General features: G+C 46.5%; 2 protein-coding genes across 2 annotated transcripts in view; both read right to left on the minus strand.

Annotated features, from left to right (window-relative positions):
- Positions 1-327: 327 nt before the first annotated feature.
- Positions 328-14,430, minus strand: Ceacam18 (carcinoembryonic antigen related cell adhesion molecule 18). Its single transcript, XM_028785831.1, is given in 10 exon segments — positions 328-361; positions 2,551-2,676; positions 6,057-6,069; positions 6,369-6,546; positions 6,548-6,645; positions 9,059-9,343; positions 11,332-11,360; positions 11,362-11,680; positions 13,705-13,736; positions 14,426-14,430. Coding segments are annotated over 10 exon segments (1,119 nt in total).
- A 2,233-nt stretch (positions 14,431-16,663) lies between these two features.
- LOC114637557 (zinc finger protein 175-like) overlaps positions 16,664-18,065 on the minus strand; it is an 11,675-nt gene continuing 10,273 nt past the window's right edge. The window contains 1 exon segment of the mRNA XM_028785774.1: positions 16,664-18,041. Coding sequence (XP_028641607.1) covers positions 16,951-18,041 — 1,091 coding nt within the window. The 3' untranslated portion in view covers positions 16,664-16,950.

Raw genomic sequence — 18,065 nt, forward strand, 5'->3', positions numbered from 1 at the left:
AGAGTCAAGATTCCCTAGTATCAGAGTAAAGATGTGGAGTTGGAAACACTGGAGGGGGGAGAGGGGGTCTAGAATTAGGGCCTGGAACTCTCACATGACCCCCTTGCCCTCCCACCCCAGCTTGGCCAACTCTGAGTAGCAGATGGTTCTGCTAATCGCCAGGCTGCCTGTGATGTCACCACTCATCCAGGTCCCACAGAGAGTCTTCCGATTTATCTAGAAGCCTAGATTTCTTCAGCTCACTAAGGCTGGGATGGTTCCCTCCTCAGAATGTTCCCATTCATTCTCCCGTGTCTCCCTCGTCTTCTTGCCTGGCCAGGCTGTCCTCTAGGTCTGCTGTGGACATTTATGGCAAGTTTCTCTTGCGGGATAAAATGAGGGAAGAAGTCATAGCTTGTGTTCCTAAAGTCCTGGGAAAGAAATTGTCATAGATTTGGCTTAATGCTTGTATTATGTTAATTGGGTTCCCAAAATTGTAAAAGAATCCATACATAAGACACTGAGGGTTCCCAGTTGGTTCTGATTGGTAAATAAAGTTGCTGGCAGCCAATGGCTGGGACTTTAGAATTCATGGACAAAGGGACCAAGATAGAAGAAGGAGGAGAATCGCCATGCTGAGAAAGGAATAAGATCCAGGCTCAAGAGCAACAGAAGAGAGAGCATAACAATCATATTGGGTAACAAAGATAGAACATAGATTTTTAGTAAGTAATAGATAACTCAGAAGTACTGGAGGGGAGTCGTCAACGTGAAAGTTTGGAAGTAGCACAGCCATTGAGCTGTTTAAGACATATTAAAATAGAAGGCTGTGTGTGACTTTCATTTGAGAATCCAGAACACTGGGGTGGTGGTAAGGAGCTCTTTGCACCATCGCCACCAGGATGATTTTGAGTAGCACTAATCACTTAATGCAATAAGAAATAGATAAAGGGGCTCAACTCCTCCCTCTACACACATGCCAGTGGAAGAGATGAACCTGGGGCTTAACCTCGGTGCCTAGAGTTTCTAACATTTCCACCCATACTTTTAAATGTTCATTTATTTTAATGCCAATGGCTGGGCAGGGCAGAGAGAGGTGGTACTTTTAGAATTCTCAGAGAAAGGAAGGAGGAACAAAGAGAGTAGCAGGCATTTGCAGGAGAGGAGAGATGATGTCTGAGAAGATGGCAGGACAGAGAGGCATGGCTGCCACGTGAAGGCGCCAGGAGGGTGTGGCTTGGAGTGTGGCCCAGTTGGGCAGCCCTCTGGGTCCAGAGCAGCAAAGATAGAACACAGAATTTATTAAGTGATAACTCATGATTATCAGTGGGAGGTAGATTAACCACATGGAGGTTATTAGGAAGTGGCCTAGGTTTGTGGTATGTAGGGCATAGCAAACTATAAAGGCTATGTGTGTGTCTTTCATTTGGGAACGTAAACAGCTGGGGCAGGTAGCAGGAACCCACTAGTGGGACTGTTTACTAATTATTTATTTCTACAAAGATAGTTACTGGAAGGGGATACCATTGGAGAGAGGATTGGAAGCCCAGTCTCTTCCTTTCTCTTTACTTTCTGAGAAGCCAGAATGTATTGCTTTGGCTCGGGTCCAGTAGCAATGGGGGCAACTGACTATGAACTGAAAGTCCTGAAACTGTGAGCCAAGATTCATCTTAACTTTTATAAGTACACTGACTCAGGTATTTTGTTATAGTAACAGACGGCTGGCTGATACTATCACCACTGTCATCACTGTCACCATCCCCACCATCTACCATCACTATAACACCGTCATCTCAGTATGTACCCCTGGCTATCCTGGAGCTCACTATGTAGACTAGGATGGCCTAGAACCCACCAAGATCCACCTGCCCACTACCTCCCAAGTGCTGGAATAAAAGGTGTATGCCAGTACACCCACACCCATCTTATGTTTTAGGAGTCTCTCACTTAGAGTTTACCATTTCAGCTAGATTGGTGGTTAGCCAGTAAGCCGCTGGAAATGCCCATCATCCTCTGGTGCTGGGATTACAGGCACCCACTGCTGTGGCTGGTTTTTACATAGGTGTTGGGGATATGAATTTAAGTCTTCATTTTTCAGTAGCAAGAGTTTTACCATTGTGCCATTTCCCCAGCTCCTTTACTAGTACTTCCAATACTGAATTTCATACCAGGGAAGTTTCGGGCCCCCTAACCTGCCCTGGAGATATTTTTAGCTATGTAACCCAGAGTGGTAGCATTTAGTGCTCAGGTGGCAAGGGTGGTGCTTACCACTCTACCATGCCAAGGATAGCCTTACTCCCCCGTCTGGAACAACTAGCTCTCTAAAGTATGGGCAGTGCTGAGGTTGAGAAGTGCTTTACTCTCAGAGACCATGACTAATCCACCCTTTCGTCTTCCAGCAGTGTCTCTAGCTCCTTCATCATGAGCTCTCTCTTCCACTAGCTTCTGGTCCTGGGAATCTATTTGTCTGCTTCATAAGAACCCTGGCTGGTGTCTAGTTCTGGACAGTGTTGCCATATGTCCATGTCTTCTGGGTCATGAGGCCAAGCCCTGACCCCATGGTGTAGTTACCTTCTGAAGCAGAATAGGAACAGGGTGTAGACCAGGATTCCACACACATAGGCACTTCCCAGGGATGCCAATAGCATGAGACATATCACCAAGGATCCTGGGATGGAGAACTCCCTGTTCACGATCCTGGGATGGAGAACTCCCTGTTCACAGCGGGTGGTGGCCCTGGATGGAGAGGGCAACAGGACACTCAGGACACTCATTAAACTCATCTCTTCACTCACTGTCTTAGCCAGAGTTTCTATTGCTGTGATACAACACCATGACCAAAGCAACTTGGAGAGAAAAGGCTTATTTTTTCTTACAGTCAATTATGAAGGGAAGTAAGGATAGAAACTCAAGCAGAAATCTGGAGGCAAGAAATAAAAGCATAGGCCATGAGGATCAAGGATTACAGGCTTGCGATCTGATTTGCTCTGCTTTCTTATATAACCCAGGACCACCTGTTGTTGCCCAGGGGTAGCACCACCCACAGTGGACTGGACCCACCCACATCAGTCATTGATTAGGACAATAGTCCACATATTTGTGTACAGGCTAATATTACAGAGGTATTTTTCTCAGTTAAAATGGTCTCTTCCCAGATACATCTAGGCTTATGTAAGTTGACAAAAACCAACAAGCACACTTGGCCACCTGCTGGGAGGCAACTCCTAGCAGCCATCTTGGGCCATATATTTGTAGGTTGATACTTTTCCACCCTGACAAGAGACTTGTTTTTCTAGCATATTTTTGTAAGCAACCCACAACAGCTGAGCACACTCTGATAAACATCTTGTTTTTCTCAGACATGTCCTGGACTTGTTGTTTAGTGCCCTCAGCTGCAAGGCACTCGTGGTTAAGTGTCTCCAGCTGCACGCCCATGCTTGCGCTATATACCCACCATTGCCTTTCAATAAACGAGACTTGATCAGACAACTGTCTTGTCTTCGTTCTTCGAGTCTTTTGCCCCTCCATCTCCACTCTCTCCCTTGCAGACCCCATTGACTGACCCGCGGGCCGGGTCAGCCACCTATGGCTTCTTCGAAGGTTTGTCAGCACCCACTATGTGCAAAGCACTATAGGTACCAGGGATTCATCAATGATCAAAATTCATTCCTTAGGGCTGGCAAGCTAGGCCAGTGAGTAAAGTGCTCACCCAGCAGGCCATGTCAAGGTGGAAGAGAGAACTGACACCAGAAAGTTGGTCTTCACCCTCTGTAGGTGCGCCACTCTGTAGCTATGCATTATGTACACACACAATAAAAAGAAAATAAAGACAACCCCTTGCTCTTCTGGGATGACTTCTAGGTGGGAGGACATGATGCTTGATATTGAGAACTTGATTTTGAGTCAACATTGAGAGACACTGCTGGACAGGTCTAGTAGGAGATTTCCAGAGAGGTTTAGCTGGAGAGGATGATCCATTCCATGGGCCATGGTCCCAGACAAAATAAAAAGAGTGAGCTGAGCACCAGCACTCCGCTCTCTGTGTCCTGACTGTAGATGCAGTGTGACCAGCTGCCTCACACTTCCGATGCCATGACTTTCCTGACACACTGAGCTGTGTCGTTGTACCACAGACCGGGATAAACTCCTCCATCTTTAACCATTTTAAGTGTAGGAATGGATGCAGATGCAGGCAGTGGAGGATGGAGCGAAGGAACTAGGTCCTGTGGATAGGGACTTATCAAGGGTGTAGTGCTGGTTATACAGGGTCATTAACTCACTGAAGATGATCACAGGACACCAGCAGCATGCCAGACAGTGTAGGGACAAGCAACGAGCTAATGGCTGGACAGCCTTGCCTTCCTAAAGTTTAGTCTTTCGGAGTAGAAAACTATGTATCGGGGAGCCTCCTGAGCATGCTATGCTGGATCAGCTTCCCTGTCTTCTCTGGGGTGTGCAGGCAGGCTGGCCGCCTTTTGTGCAGTGTTCTACAGTGTTCTGATTCTCACAGCAGTCTACTGCAGAGGCGCCTGTCATAGCGCCACACATGGGGAAACTGAGTCTGGAAACGGTGAAATTCTTGCTCCTGCTTTACATTAGTTACAGGGCTAGAATTGGAATCTAAGATCCTTTGATTCTAGAGCATAGTGTGTGAGTGTGTGTGTGTGTGTGTGTGTGTGTGTGTGTGTGTGTGTGTGTGTGATGTGTTCATATACATGTGTTTGTTCATGCATATAAAGGTCAGAAGTTAACCCCAAGAGTCATTCCTAAGGTGTTATCTAACGTGAGTTTTTTTGTTTTTAATTACATCCAGTTACATGCCTGTGTGTGGATATTGGGAAATTTTGAGGGAGCCATACCTCTTCTTGTATTATTGGAGGTCTCTGGGATTAAGCTCAGTTTGCCAGGCTTGGAGGCAAGTACTTCCATTTGCTGATCCATCTTACGAGCTCACCTTGTTATTTTGGTGTATTTTGTTTTGTTCGAGACAGAATCTCACTGTATAGCCCTGCCTAGCCAAGAGCTCTCTGTATAGACCGGCTGCCCTCAGACCCAGAGACCTGCGTGCTCCCTCCTCCCAACCTCATTTCAGTTTTCAAGATAAGCTTTCTCATTGGCCTGGAGCTCTCAAAGTGGGCTAGGCTGGGTGGCCTGTGAGCTCCAGGGACCCCCCTGTCTCTGCCACCCGAGCTGGGATCACGTTTTCACCTGGGCTCTGCATGCTGACTTCCGGTAAGCACTTGACTGCATCAAGCCCCCGCTGGAGTCCACACAGCTTAGTGCCCCTCCCTTGGCTCTTTCCCTGACAATGTCACTTTCTCTCTTTGTGGAAAAATGACTGAGCTGCTAGGGAGAAACGGGGGCTTTCCTCATTTGCAAATCCGCCACAAGTTCCTCCTTTTGAAACCACAAGTATCTATTTCTACAGTGCCGAAATTCCCACCCGTCTTCCTGCTCTCTCCTGTGGGAGGTACTACACAGATGCATGGAGAACCAAGACTGTGGGGTCAGGGTCTCTTGTAAAGGATCTCTCTACTTTCCCATCCGCTATGGAGCCTTGGGTCAGGTACTCAACTACGTTTCTTTACCTGAGAGACAGAGGTGGATGGTATTGAACCACTCACTGTGCCAGGAGACCACGATGGTCACACAGACCAGGACTATGGCTGGCACATAGGAAGTAAATGGTGGCCAGTCTTGTCTCTGGTGGACTTTTCTGACTCCAGAACTGGAGACTATGCATAATTGACAGAGTGAACAGCTTTGGACAAGTCCTTAGAGGATGAGGAGGGAGGGCATCACTGAAGGGCTCGGGCAGGCCTTGCCCTTCCCCGTTTCCTCTGCCGTCCTGAATTGTTAGATAACATTCCTAAAGCTAGCCATCATGGTATATTCCCTTATTTGGTCACTTCCTCCTCCTGATGTGAGTGCCAAGGTCTAGCTATCAAAGTATTGAAGTCCAGAGATCAAAAGCCCCTTTTGGCTCACCTAATTAACATGGCCAATGAAAACAAACCAACTCATCCTAACACTGGACTTCCCTTTTTCCCTTTATAAACTGTCATTTGTTTAAGGACCACATCGGTTTCCCTTCTATCCAGAGGCAGTCCTTTGTCCTCTGGAGCAAATACCCCTTTTCTTTCTCCCCCTTGTTCCTTTTCCCTTCTCTCCCATTTTCTGTCACCCGTCTTTGTCTCTTATTCTCCTTCCCTTTGTCTTTCTGGGGCAAAGATGTCTCCTTTGTGCTGAGGAGTTGGTTCTTGGTGTGTCCTATGCTGGTCCTTTCCTGTCACCAGAAGCTGGGAGTGGGGTGCAGCAGTAGAGGGGACTCCTGCCTAGACAAACAACACATGGGATGCAAAGGCTCCAGAGCTTGGTAGTGAACTCACGAGGTGGCTGGATGGTAACATCTCTGTAGAAGGCTAGCTGGGTCTCCAGGCTCTCCACAATACACCGGTAACTGCCCATTTGTTCCCAGGACAGACTGGGGAGGGTCATGTTCCCCTCTGAGATGCTGGGGAGGGAGCCATTATTTATCCAGTGGTACCTGGGTCCTGACCTGGAGAAAACAGTTACATTTCAGCTGCACACTGGAACCAGTAACAGCAGTCAGCACACCGTCAGAGAAATCGGGCTGGGTCCACAGTGACACATAGTCTGGTCCATCTGCAGAGAGAGGGAAGGAGACCACAGCTACACTTATGGCCCCTTGGGATGGCACCTCGTCCAGAAGACACATGGTGTCCCTCTATGTGCAGTGAGCCCACTTCAGGGGACAATGGAAACAGTAAAGGTAGCTTCTGCTCTGAGCTCTTGTGGGCTAAACTTTGGTCGGCCTACATGCTATATATAGTAAACAGCTATAGCAGAGCAGAAAAGCTCATCACACCAACCGTGTTACAGGAAGCAAGCTAGGCTCTGAATGTATAGCACAGTGTGTAGTCCACAAAACTCACTGCTATGAGATATAAAGTAGGGGTGGCAGGAGTAAGGGACTGCCTTGGAGGGGCAGGGGGCTGCCCCCTGTGATTTCCCTGAGAAATCATGGCATGCAACAGATCTGGTATAAGGGAGGTTTATTGTGGAGAGGGAGCAGAGGGGCGACCTGGAGAAGGGGTAGGGACAGACAGAGCCAAGAGGGCAGAGAAAACGGGGATAGAGAAAGAAAGGACGAGAAGATGGCCAGGAACACATGGGAATAGAGAGAGAAAGAGGTGGGAGGGAAGAGGAGAGGGAGAGAGAAGGCTGGAGTAATCGTCAGTCTTTTTCATACACAAGTGAATTGCCACACCTGGCGACAGGTGATAACTCAAGCTATTGCTAGGTCACTGTTGCTAGGTCCCTGGGAGGAGCCTAGTGGAACTGTCTGTTAACCAACACTCATGTCATTTGGTCCGTAAATGTTTCATCTTACAGATGCAAATCTCAGAGGAGAGGAAGAGGGTTCAAGAGCCCTGTTCATACAACAGCACCAACTAGTTAGGGCTTAGCCATAGTCTAGGGGACCTCAGTCTTGGTTCCAACCTGAAACCCATAAATGGCAGCACGGAGGTCAGGGCGTGTCTGTCCAACTGTGAATTAGTTTTCTTCAGATGGTGCCACAGAGTCCATTTTAGGAAACAGGAGGACCACTGAGCAGTTCCTAACTAAAACGTGAAAATTGTTTGCTGTGTCTGATTGTGATTTTCAGCTGAAATTGAATGTAAGAAACAGCTGGGTGGTGAAAACTCACGAGTTGGTGTTTGTGAGTTCCTCGTGTTTATTGGTGGTGTTAGTATTGTGCTTGGGGTCATGTGGCTTCATGCACGTGGGAGGAGCTCCGCTACTGAGCCACACCCCACCTCCTCTCTGGGGGATTCTATTCTGAGACCCTATCATTGACCTGTCTCTCACACCAAGATTAGTCAGTGTGATTGGACTGAGAATAAAAAGTGAAGGTAATTTTTCTAAGAAAACAACAAAATTAGTGAACAGATTTGAAAGTTTCAGAGAGTTAACTAAATATTAACCTAAACATAAGTGAGGAAGAAGAGATGGCTCAGCAGCTAAGAGTGCTTGCTGTTCTTGCAGAGGACCTGAGTTTGGCTCTCAGTGTTCCACTCACATCAGGCAGTTCCTAACTGCCTGTAATTCCACCTTTGGGAGATCAAACACCCTCTTTGGCCTCTGTTGGCACCCACATATACATGGCATATACTCACACAGATGTACACACATACACATAAATAAAAGCAAGTAAGAAAGGTAAACTTGTGATCTGAAATGAAGAATAAAAAATCGATTGTAATCTCTCTGTCTCTCTGTCTGTCTCTCTGTATGTTTGTGTGTTGGAATCATACATATGTGCATGAATGCGTGGGCACAGATATGATTTACATGTGCAGCTCAGAGGTCAATATCACAGGCATTCCTCAATCACTCTCAAGGCATCTTTACTTTTTTATTTTTTTATTGAGACATTTGTTTTCACACACTATATTCTGATTATGATCTCTTTTCTTTCAACTTCCCCCAGATCCTCCCCACTTCCTTACATACCCAACTCCATGTTATTTTTTCTTTTTCTCTACTAAAAAGGAACAAAGCAAACAAACAAATGAAACAGAAGAAGCATCTCTCTGACATAGAATTCATCTATTCTGGCTAGGCTGCCTGGCCAGTGAGCCTCAGCAATCTGCCTCTACCCCACTGGTCTTGGGATTATAGGCACGCACGCACGGCTACATTCAGCATTTATGCAAATGTCAGGGATCCCAATTCAGGTCCTTGTTTGAGGACATCCATTCCCAGCCCCACTTGCCTCTCCCAACAAAACAAACAAAACAAACAAACAAACAAAACAAACAAAAAAAACAGGTCTCAATAAACTCATACTGGCCATTTCTAATCTAAGAATGGGGACTGTGTCCCTCTCCTAAAATCCAGCACCCCATGGGGAGGGCAGTCATGAACCCACAGAGCTAAATACCCAGAGCTGGATATTAACCACACCTAGCTGGCTGCAGGCTGGCTCAGCCATTTTCCTGGATACGTACTAGAGTCTACCGCTGGCTTCCCTCCCACTACCATGTGTACTCACAAGCCACAGTCAAGTGAATCATCTCACTTCTCTGGAGTATTTCTGGGATATCTTCTATGGCACACTGAAGATTGTGGTCGGAACGACTGACTCTGTGGATGACCAGAGTCTTGCCATCCGGGGAAATCGTCATGTGGTCACTGCCTGAGGTTGGTACAGAGATCACATACCACTTGATGCTCGAGGAGTTGGTAAGACATTTGGCAACCATGGAATCCACGCCTTCTACCAGGGCGCTGGTATTGGCTGAGGCATTGGCTGAGATGCCTGGATTGCTTCTCAACTCTAGGTGAAGCAGAAAGAACAGGTCAGGTATAGTGTTAGCTTCTTTAAGCTTTGGGGCAATTGAAGAGATGTGGAGAGCCCTAATGTAAGGCAAAAGAGAAGCCCCAGCACTGAGAGTGGCAGAGGAGGGAGTGGTGGGGAGCAGGCTGCCCATTCCTGGGCAGGGCCTGAGCCATTCTGTACAACTGCAATAACAGCAGGTTCTTGGTCATGACAAGGTGGCCTAATGGTTGTTTTTCCCTCTGTATGTCTACGTGCATTGTATATGGAACATGTTGTTTATGGATGAGAATGCTAACACATGCCACACATGCACTGAGCACTTGTCACCTCTGTGTACCCCAGGTTAGCTGAAGGTTGTGGTTATAACCTTCCATGGTTCCAGTAGGAGTGCTTGAAATTACAGATGTATTCCACACCCCCAGTGCTCAAACTCAGATCTTCAAGCTTTCTTGGCAAGTGCTTTACTTACTGATCCATCTCCCCAATCTTGTCACCTACTGCTCCCTGTGCCAGTAGTTGTAAAGTCCAGGACCCTCATCTGAGGAGCTGGGACAGGTGGCTTTGGAACTAGTCATAATAATTAGATCCATTGTCCGAGTTTCATTTGATTCACCAAATTCTCTCCAAACATACAGAAAACAAATGGTAGACATTTGCCCTTTCTACAGCTAAGGCTCGGGTTCACAGAGTACAGACTAAGAAACACAGTGTATAGACTTAGAAATAAGCACAGGGCTTCCTGTCCTCAGAAAACTACATTCTCCCCTTGGTCTTAGGACAGTAGTGGGAGCTGTCACCAGTGGGCAGATCTCCAAGGCAGCCATGCTACTTTCTCCAGGCCTGGAGTGAGTATCACTGTCGTGAAAGGGATGGCTATAATGAACTACAAAATACTTGGCCCTACAATTATGGCAACTAAAATAACAAAATGATAGCTAAGTCTATGATTATACAGACATCAGGAAATAACTGAATCCTCAAGCCCAGAGGAGGGTAGCAGGAGGTTCTTCCCTAGGGAAGTCTCTGTATGAGAACAGTCTTTACTATGGCCTTGTGAGACTCAGAGGACTCAGCCAGAACAGTGCCCAAACTTCTGGCCCACAGAAGACACTCAATAATAAGCTAGTACATGACTGTGGTTCTAGCACTCAGGAAGCAGAGGCAGGAGAACTGAAAGTTCTAAGCCAACTTGGGCAACATAACGAGTTCTAGCTAGGGATTTAGGTCAGTGTCTAGAATCCCCAGGGGGTGGCTAGGGTGTGGCTGGCTGGGGTGTGGCTCAGTGGTAGAGTGATTGCCTAGCATATGAACATGCTAGGCCCCATTCTCAGTACTACAAAAATAAATAAAATTAATTATTTTGTTACTATTTGTTTGTTTTTCAAGACAGGGTTTCTCTGTATAGCCTTGGCTGTCTTGGAACTTGCTCTCTTATAGAGATCTGCCTGCCTTTGCCTCCCAAGTGCTGGGATTAAAGGCATATGCCACCACTGCCCACTGTTTTTTGTTTTTTGTCTTTTGTTTTTTAAAAACTCTAAATAGCAGTTCTCAACTTGTGAGTCGCAGCCCCTCTGAGTGGTCACATATCAAATATCCTGCATATCAGATATTTACAGTATGATTCATAACTGCAGCAAAGTTAGTTATGAAGTAGCAATGAAATAATCTTATGGCTGGGGGTCATCACCACAACATGAGCCGCTGTATTAAAGGGTCACAGCATTGGGAAGGCTGAGAACCACTGCTCTAAAGTACGGATGTTACACAACAGCGGAAAATAAATACTCTCTTTAACAAGTGAACTGAGTCCTTGCAGAGTGACCCATCTCTGCAGGAAACGCCTGAGAGCCACCTTCAAGGCTGCCAGGGTCACTTTCAGGCAACAGAGACACTGGAGGGCATGCCCTCCAAGGAATCTCCCTATTGGAGCCCTTAGGACAAGCTTCCTTTTTTTGCTGGGGAAATTGGTTGCCTTGCCAACTCACTTAGGATCTCGAGCCAGCCAGTTGCTTTCGGTTCCGTTGCTAGTGTCGACTTTGACAGTATATTAGCCTGTGTCATTTATCGCTGACATCCTCACCACCAGGCTACCTGTACGGGTCACGTTCTCACGTCCACTGTACAAGGGTCCAGGGTGCTGAGTACTGGGAGGTTTATAGCTGAAAATCATGTTTGCGGTACTGTTGTTGGTGCCCTGATACCAGCTGTACTCCAGGACATCTTCTGGGACATTTTCTAGGGTCAGGATGGTCCGGTATTTCTCCACTCCTATGAGTGAGTCTGGGATGATGATCTGACCAGAAGCCTGGCAGATCCCACAGGTCAGCAAACTGGCTGAGGAAACCAAAGAGGGGGGAGAGTGGGGGGGAGTAAGGGAGAGGAGGAAAGTAGGGGACGAGGACCAGGTAATTACTTTACAATTGTGTAACTCTCAGAATTTGAATCTTTTATGTCTCTCATGGGCTCAGATTTTGAATGCTTGGTCCTGTGCTGGTGGCACTATTTTGGGAGGCTGTGGTCTTTTGGGGACAAGGTATTAGTGGTAGAAGCAGGTCCCTAAAGGTAAGCCTGTAGAGCTCACACCCAGCCTCTGACTCCTGCCCTGCTCCATGCTCCTGGCATGTGCTGTGGTGTGAACAGCTTCTACCACACCCTGCTGCTGCAGGAGCTGAACTGCCGTTTCACCATTCCCCTCCCCGCCAGACTGAAACAAGAGCCAGCAAATCTTCCCTCTCCTGTTCCCATCAGGAACTGCCACGGTGATGCCAAAGTAACTCATACTATAAATAAAGAAGTCCCAGTACAGCTGGGTCTAGAGTTGGCTTCGTGGTTAAGAGCACTCACTGCTCTGGCAGAGGACCTGGCCTTGGCTCCCAGCACCCAGAGTGGGTGACTTACAACTATTGTAACTCCAGCTTCGGGGGTCTCTGATGCCCTTTTCTGGCCTCCATGGGTACATGCATACATGTGGTGAACACAGATACATTCAAGCACACACATACATACACATAGAATAACATACATCGTTAAGAGTTTCCAGTTGAGGAGAACGAGAGAAGGGAAAATGGAGGCGGATGTTCACGTGTCTCCCGCTGTCAAAGGTATATCTAGGTATATCTAGGTTGGGTATTGGGTTACACCTCTGATTGAGTGGACATATTGTTATTAATCATTACCAAACATATAAAGCCTTTAATTAATCTTAAAAAAAAAGTTTCCAGTTGCGCACTGACTCCCCCCCCAACCTGTCCTTGTCTCATCCACTCTCTCCTTATCCTCCCTCAGCCCCACCCACTTCCTTTGTTACCCGCCCCCCCAACTCATCCTTCACATGACAGACATGTGTATCTCAATAAAACACAAGATGTGACCTTGCCCTCCTCTGTTCTGTGACCTTCTATGTATGCTGCTCCCCATCTCCACACACAGACCTCGGTCCCACTCTCCCACGTTCAGCCTCCTGAGAGCTCACTTCTTCATCCGTAGCTGTGATGTCTCCGGACCAGTCTGCCAGGTGTCTCCTCTGGGCTTCCTGGCATCCTACCCTTGATCACTTAGATTTTTAGTTTGAGGGCAGACCTGTGAGGCACATGGCTGTGCCAGTCAGCACTGGGTAGATAGTTCTCATGACCATCTAGGGAACAAATGCAGGGAAGTCTCTCTGAGACTGTCTGACCCAATTTTGATTGCATATCTGAATTCATTGAAGCGGGTGTAGATAGGGTAGGACTTGTTACCACCGTAGACACAAGTTGGAATCCCCTACTCTGTAATGCCTGAGGTTTGACTACGGGGGAGGTAAAGGTACCTGAGATCCCACTCCATACTGCAGGGTGAACACTGACATATTCAAGGCCAGTATCTGATCCTAGCACATCACAGTAGTTGTGTCAGGGAACATAAAGGGTCCTGGAGAAGAAGGGGGTTAGAAAGGGACCCAGGCTGGGGAGGAAGAGATTCCAGATAGATAGGGGAACCCCAAGGAACACAGAGTCATTGCAGGGAGGTGGGGTCCAAGTTCACCCATTTACTTGGCAGATAGATATGACTGAATTCTTTCTCTCTCTTCCTCCCTCCCTCCCTCCCTCTCCCCCCTCCCTCTCTGTGTATGTGATGTGTGTTCCTGCTGTGGTTGTGTGTATGCATATGTTGTGTGTCTCATCTGTCTGTGTCTCTATGGGTGTGAGATATACCCAGATGTACGTGCTCATGAAAGTCCTGGTGAGGGCCCTGTTTCCAGCTCTCTTCCTGCTGCTTACATCATTGGGCTTCTGAGCTGTGCCTCAGCAGATCTGTTTCCTGCTCCTTCTGAGCTTCCCTCCCCTCAGCCTTAGAAAGCAGGTTCTCTTCCTTCTTACCCACAAGGGTGAGCCACCTCCAGGGGCTACAGCTAGGCCCCGGGAAGGTTCATGACCTTCTGAGGTCCTCTGGAACTTGGCAGGATCTGCAACGTCCCAGCCCTGGCCTCCCCGCTTCAATGTGGCTCCTCCTAGAAAGAACTCTGGCCGGCAGTGAGGGTGGACCTATGGCTGCACTTCTTATCTTTACGGTTCTATGTTGTCCTCCAGCACTTGCTTATCTAACTTCTATACCTATTAATATTTTTTATGATTATGATGTAAGCAACACCAGCTTCTTGCTAGTTTTCAAAAACTGGGAAATACAGAAAAGCAGTTACAAAGACAAGAGTCATGTGTCTTTTGGTTCTTTGATTTTTTTTTTCTCCAGTACTGGGGATGGAACACAGGACTTTGCATGCTAGGCAAACGCTCTACCATTGAGCTATATACTCAACCACAAACAGCATGTGTGTGTGTGTGTGTGTGTGTGTGTGTGTGTGTGTGTGTGCGCGCACGCGCGTGGTTAGACGATATGAAGGAATATGTGGGTCCTAGGTATTAAACTCAGGTCATCAAGTTTGGTGGCAAGTACTCTGAAAGCAAAAGCCCATTACATTTTAATGTATGCCTGCTTTCCATTTTATCTGGCATTCATGTTCTGGACTGTGATTAATCTCTTGATTGCTTTGTCTCTGTTTATGACTATGCTCTTTCTACAGAATAATTTTCCATGGCATACTCCATCATGTTCTTCACTGGATCATTTTTAAAAGCCTGCACTAACTCCATTCAAGTGAAACTTCATGAAGCCACACGCACACAAGACATATCTGGCAACAAACGCTACATGATGGCTTTTCTCCTTTTAAAACAAAGGAAAAAATTCCTATCATTTAAGGCAGTCATGGAAACGGCCCAGGGCAAGGCATGCCTTTGTTCATGCTGCTGGTGTAAACAGACTATAGTTTGTTTTCTACTCTGGTGATATAAACACCATGACCAAAAACTGTTGGGAGCCGACTCCGAGCAGAAAGCGGCTATCATCTTTGCAGCCATCTCGAGCCATATACCCTAACAAGAGACTTGTTTTCAACAGCCTACAACAGCTGAGCACACTCTGAAAATTTTCTTGCTTTTCTTACATATCTTGTTTTGTTGTTTAGTGCCCCAGCTGCAGGGTGCACGTGGTAAAGTGTCTTCAGCTGTGTTCCCCTGCTTGTGCTTATATACACCCATGATTTCCTTTCAATGAAGGGGACTTGAACAGATTCTCTGTCTTGTCTCCATTCTTTGCGTCTCTTGCCCTTCCATCCCCACTCTCTCTCTTGCTAGACCCTGACCCACAGACTGGAGCAGCAGCTTGGTCGGGACAAAGTGGCCCCCAAACGTGGGGCATAACGGGCCGTTACAAAAAACAACTTGGGGAAGAAATAATTTATTTTAGCTTACAACTCTCAGGTCACAATCTACCACTGAGGGAAGTCAGGGTGGAAGTTTGGAGGCAGGAACTGAAGCAGAACCCTTGAAGAAAAGCTGTTTAATTACTTGCTTCTCATTGGTTGCTCAACCTGCTTTCTTATACAACCCAGGACCACTTGCCCAGAGGTGGAACTACCCACAGTGAGCTGAGACTTTCCATATCAATTATTAGTCAAGAAAATGTCCTACAGACTTGCCTAAAGGCAAGGTACCTCACTCGGTACCTGAGAACTCTGCAGTGAGTACTGAGGCTTGGATGAGGATAACAACATTGCCGCCACATAGGGGGTCCTAGTGGCGAGGGAGGGTGTATGTGGACTTGGGAGAAGATATCTAAACATATATACATACATACATACATACATACATACATACATACATACACACACACACATACATACATACTTAAATGCTGGCTAGACCGTATACTCATACAAATGAATGAGCAAACATTATCAGATATGACAGATAATGTGTATTACTTGCTTTCTGGCACTTACAAAAATATAACACAGGGAAATGATTGCTACAATTTCCCACAAACTTTGCAATAATTTAGTAAACATATACCTCAAACAAGTAACTACAGAAAGACTGATCTCAAATCATTATTCAAGATTTCTTTATATGACAATAGTCCTTTAAAAGTCTAGTACAGGGCCAGGGAGACAGGGCTCAGGCAGTAAAGCCTTTGTGTCACATGTGTGAGGACCCGAGTTTGACCCCACAGGACTTAGGTGAAAGGCCAGGAATGACACATCTGTAGTGATGCTGAGAAGGGAGTTGAAGACCAGTGGGTCTTCAGAGCACATGGCCACCTACGTTAACTACTTGAGGAAGGTTCAGGCCAAAAAGAAACTCTTATCTCAATCAAAAGAAGAACGGTGTCTACAAGTGCCTAAGAAATGACACTTGAGCTTGCTGTTGACATTTCTGCTTGCAGACACACATCCTCTGAACATAGTCATCATCAGAGCAGCTGTGATCACACTGAAATGACCCGTGAGGTTAGACCTGCTATCTCTTTATAGTGTTCCCTCATCGGAGGGGTGTGGAAGGCCATCAGTCTCTCAGCTGATATCTCAAACGCTCCTTCCTGAGTCTGCAGCCTCACTGTCTTGGAAGATACTACAGTAGACTATGGTAGACTAACTAAAGGGATGCCATGTATGCAGTTACGGGCAAGTTGTCACCCATGCTGGGCTGAGACTTTTAAGTACTGTGGCTGCCTTGGGGTCACCCAGGCTCCTGAAGGTATCCCTTACTCATGTTCTGCAAGTATGCCCAATAAACTCACCAATTCCTAAGTTGGGCTTTGGTGGAATACTTGAGACGGGGTAGATATTTGTTTTCTCAAGAAAGGTTCTCATATTATACAAGAACCCTCACACCCAGACTAACAGCATCGCATGAATGTGGGTATTTGTACTTCTTACAAATTCTTTATTCTTTTCCTCAGGTATAATAACTTGTGTGTTTAAAATAAGCAATGCATAGCTATAATTAGGTCTCTTTATTTTACAACATGGCTAAGGAATTGACTTTGTGGTAAAGCCTTTCACATGATCAGTATCTATAGGGTCAGGTCTACTGAAATCTGACTTATGTTTGAAGGACTTTCTGCATTCAAAACCCACCTCAGGTTTCTCTGCACAGAATAAAAGATGAGAGCCTTCAGCTGTTGAAAAATTTCCCCGTCAAGGACACTTTCTTCTGTTTCAATTTGATGATGTTCCTTCAGCTGATATGTGTGATGGAACAATTGCCCACACACGCACAGTGCTCCTAAGGATGCTCAGCAGTGTGAGTTTGTTGGTGAGAGTACAACTGTGACTTGTGCAGGAAGCCCTTCCCACATTTGTGACAGGCAAATGGTTTTTCACTATGAGTTCTACGATGTGCTTGTAATGAAGATCTTCCACCAAAAGCTTTCCCACATTCAATGCACACATAGGGTTTCTCACCTGTGTGAATTCTTTGGTGCTCACTCAGTTGGGCTTTAGAAGACATGGCCTTCCCACAGTCGCTGCATATGTAAGGCCTCTCCCCAGTGTGAATTCTTTGATGTGTGCTGAGTACAGAACTGTGGCTGAAGGCCTTCCCACAATCAGGGCATACATAAGGCTTCTCACCGGTGTGTATTCGGTTATGCACTTTAAGGTGGGACTTTCTCCTGAATGACTTCCCACAGTCACAGCATTTGTAAGGTTTCTCACCAGTGTGAATTCAATGATGCACAGGCAGGTGAGATTTATTACTGAAAAACTTGCCACAATCTCTGCACTCATAGGGCTTCTCCCCTGTGTGAAATCTATTATGCTTCTTCAGATCTGATGCATAAACAAACAATTTTCCACAGTGGCTACATGTGTAAGGCTTCTCCCCAGTGTGAATTCTCTGATGCGTGGTGAGGACTGACTTTTGGCTAAAGGCCTTCCCACAGTCAGAACACACATAAGGCCTCTCACCTGTGTGTATTCGAAGATGGACCTTTAGGTGGGATGCATAACTGAATGACTTCCCACAGTCATGGCATCTGTAAGGTTTCTCCTTTGTGTGAGTTTCATCATGTGCTTGCAGGCCGGATGTACTGGTAAGTGATTTCAGACAGTCAGGACATTCATAACGTGTCTCTCCTCTGCTTGTTCCTGGATGAAAACTCAACTCAGATTTCTTAAGAAAGGATTTCCTACATATGTGGCAAATAAAATGTGTCTCTATGGTGTTAGTTGTTTGCTGCTGACACAAAGCTGACCTGGCAGTAAAGACCTTCTCACATTTGGTATATCCAACTGGTTTGCCCTGAGAAAGAATTCCATGCTGCATAAATGGTTGCTTAGGGCTGAAAACATTTGCACACTGGTCACCCCTGCGTGCTTTCCCTCCTGTGCTGTGTGCAC

The sequence above is a fragment of the Grammomys surdaster genome, unplaced genomic scaffold, assembly GCF_004785775.1.
Source record: "Grammomys surdaster isolate TR1022 unplaced genomic scaffold, NIH_TR_1.0 125349, whole genome shotgun sequence".
NCBI classification, from domain to species: Eukaryota; Metazoa; Chordata; class Mammalia; order Rodentia; family Muridae; genus Grammomys; species Grammomys surdaster.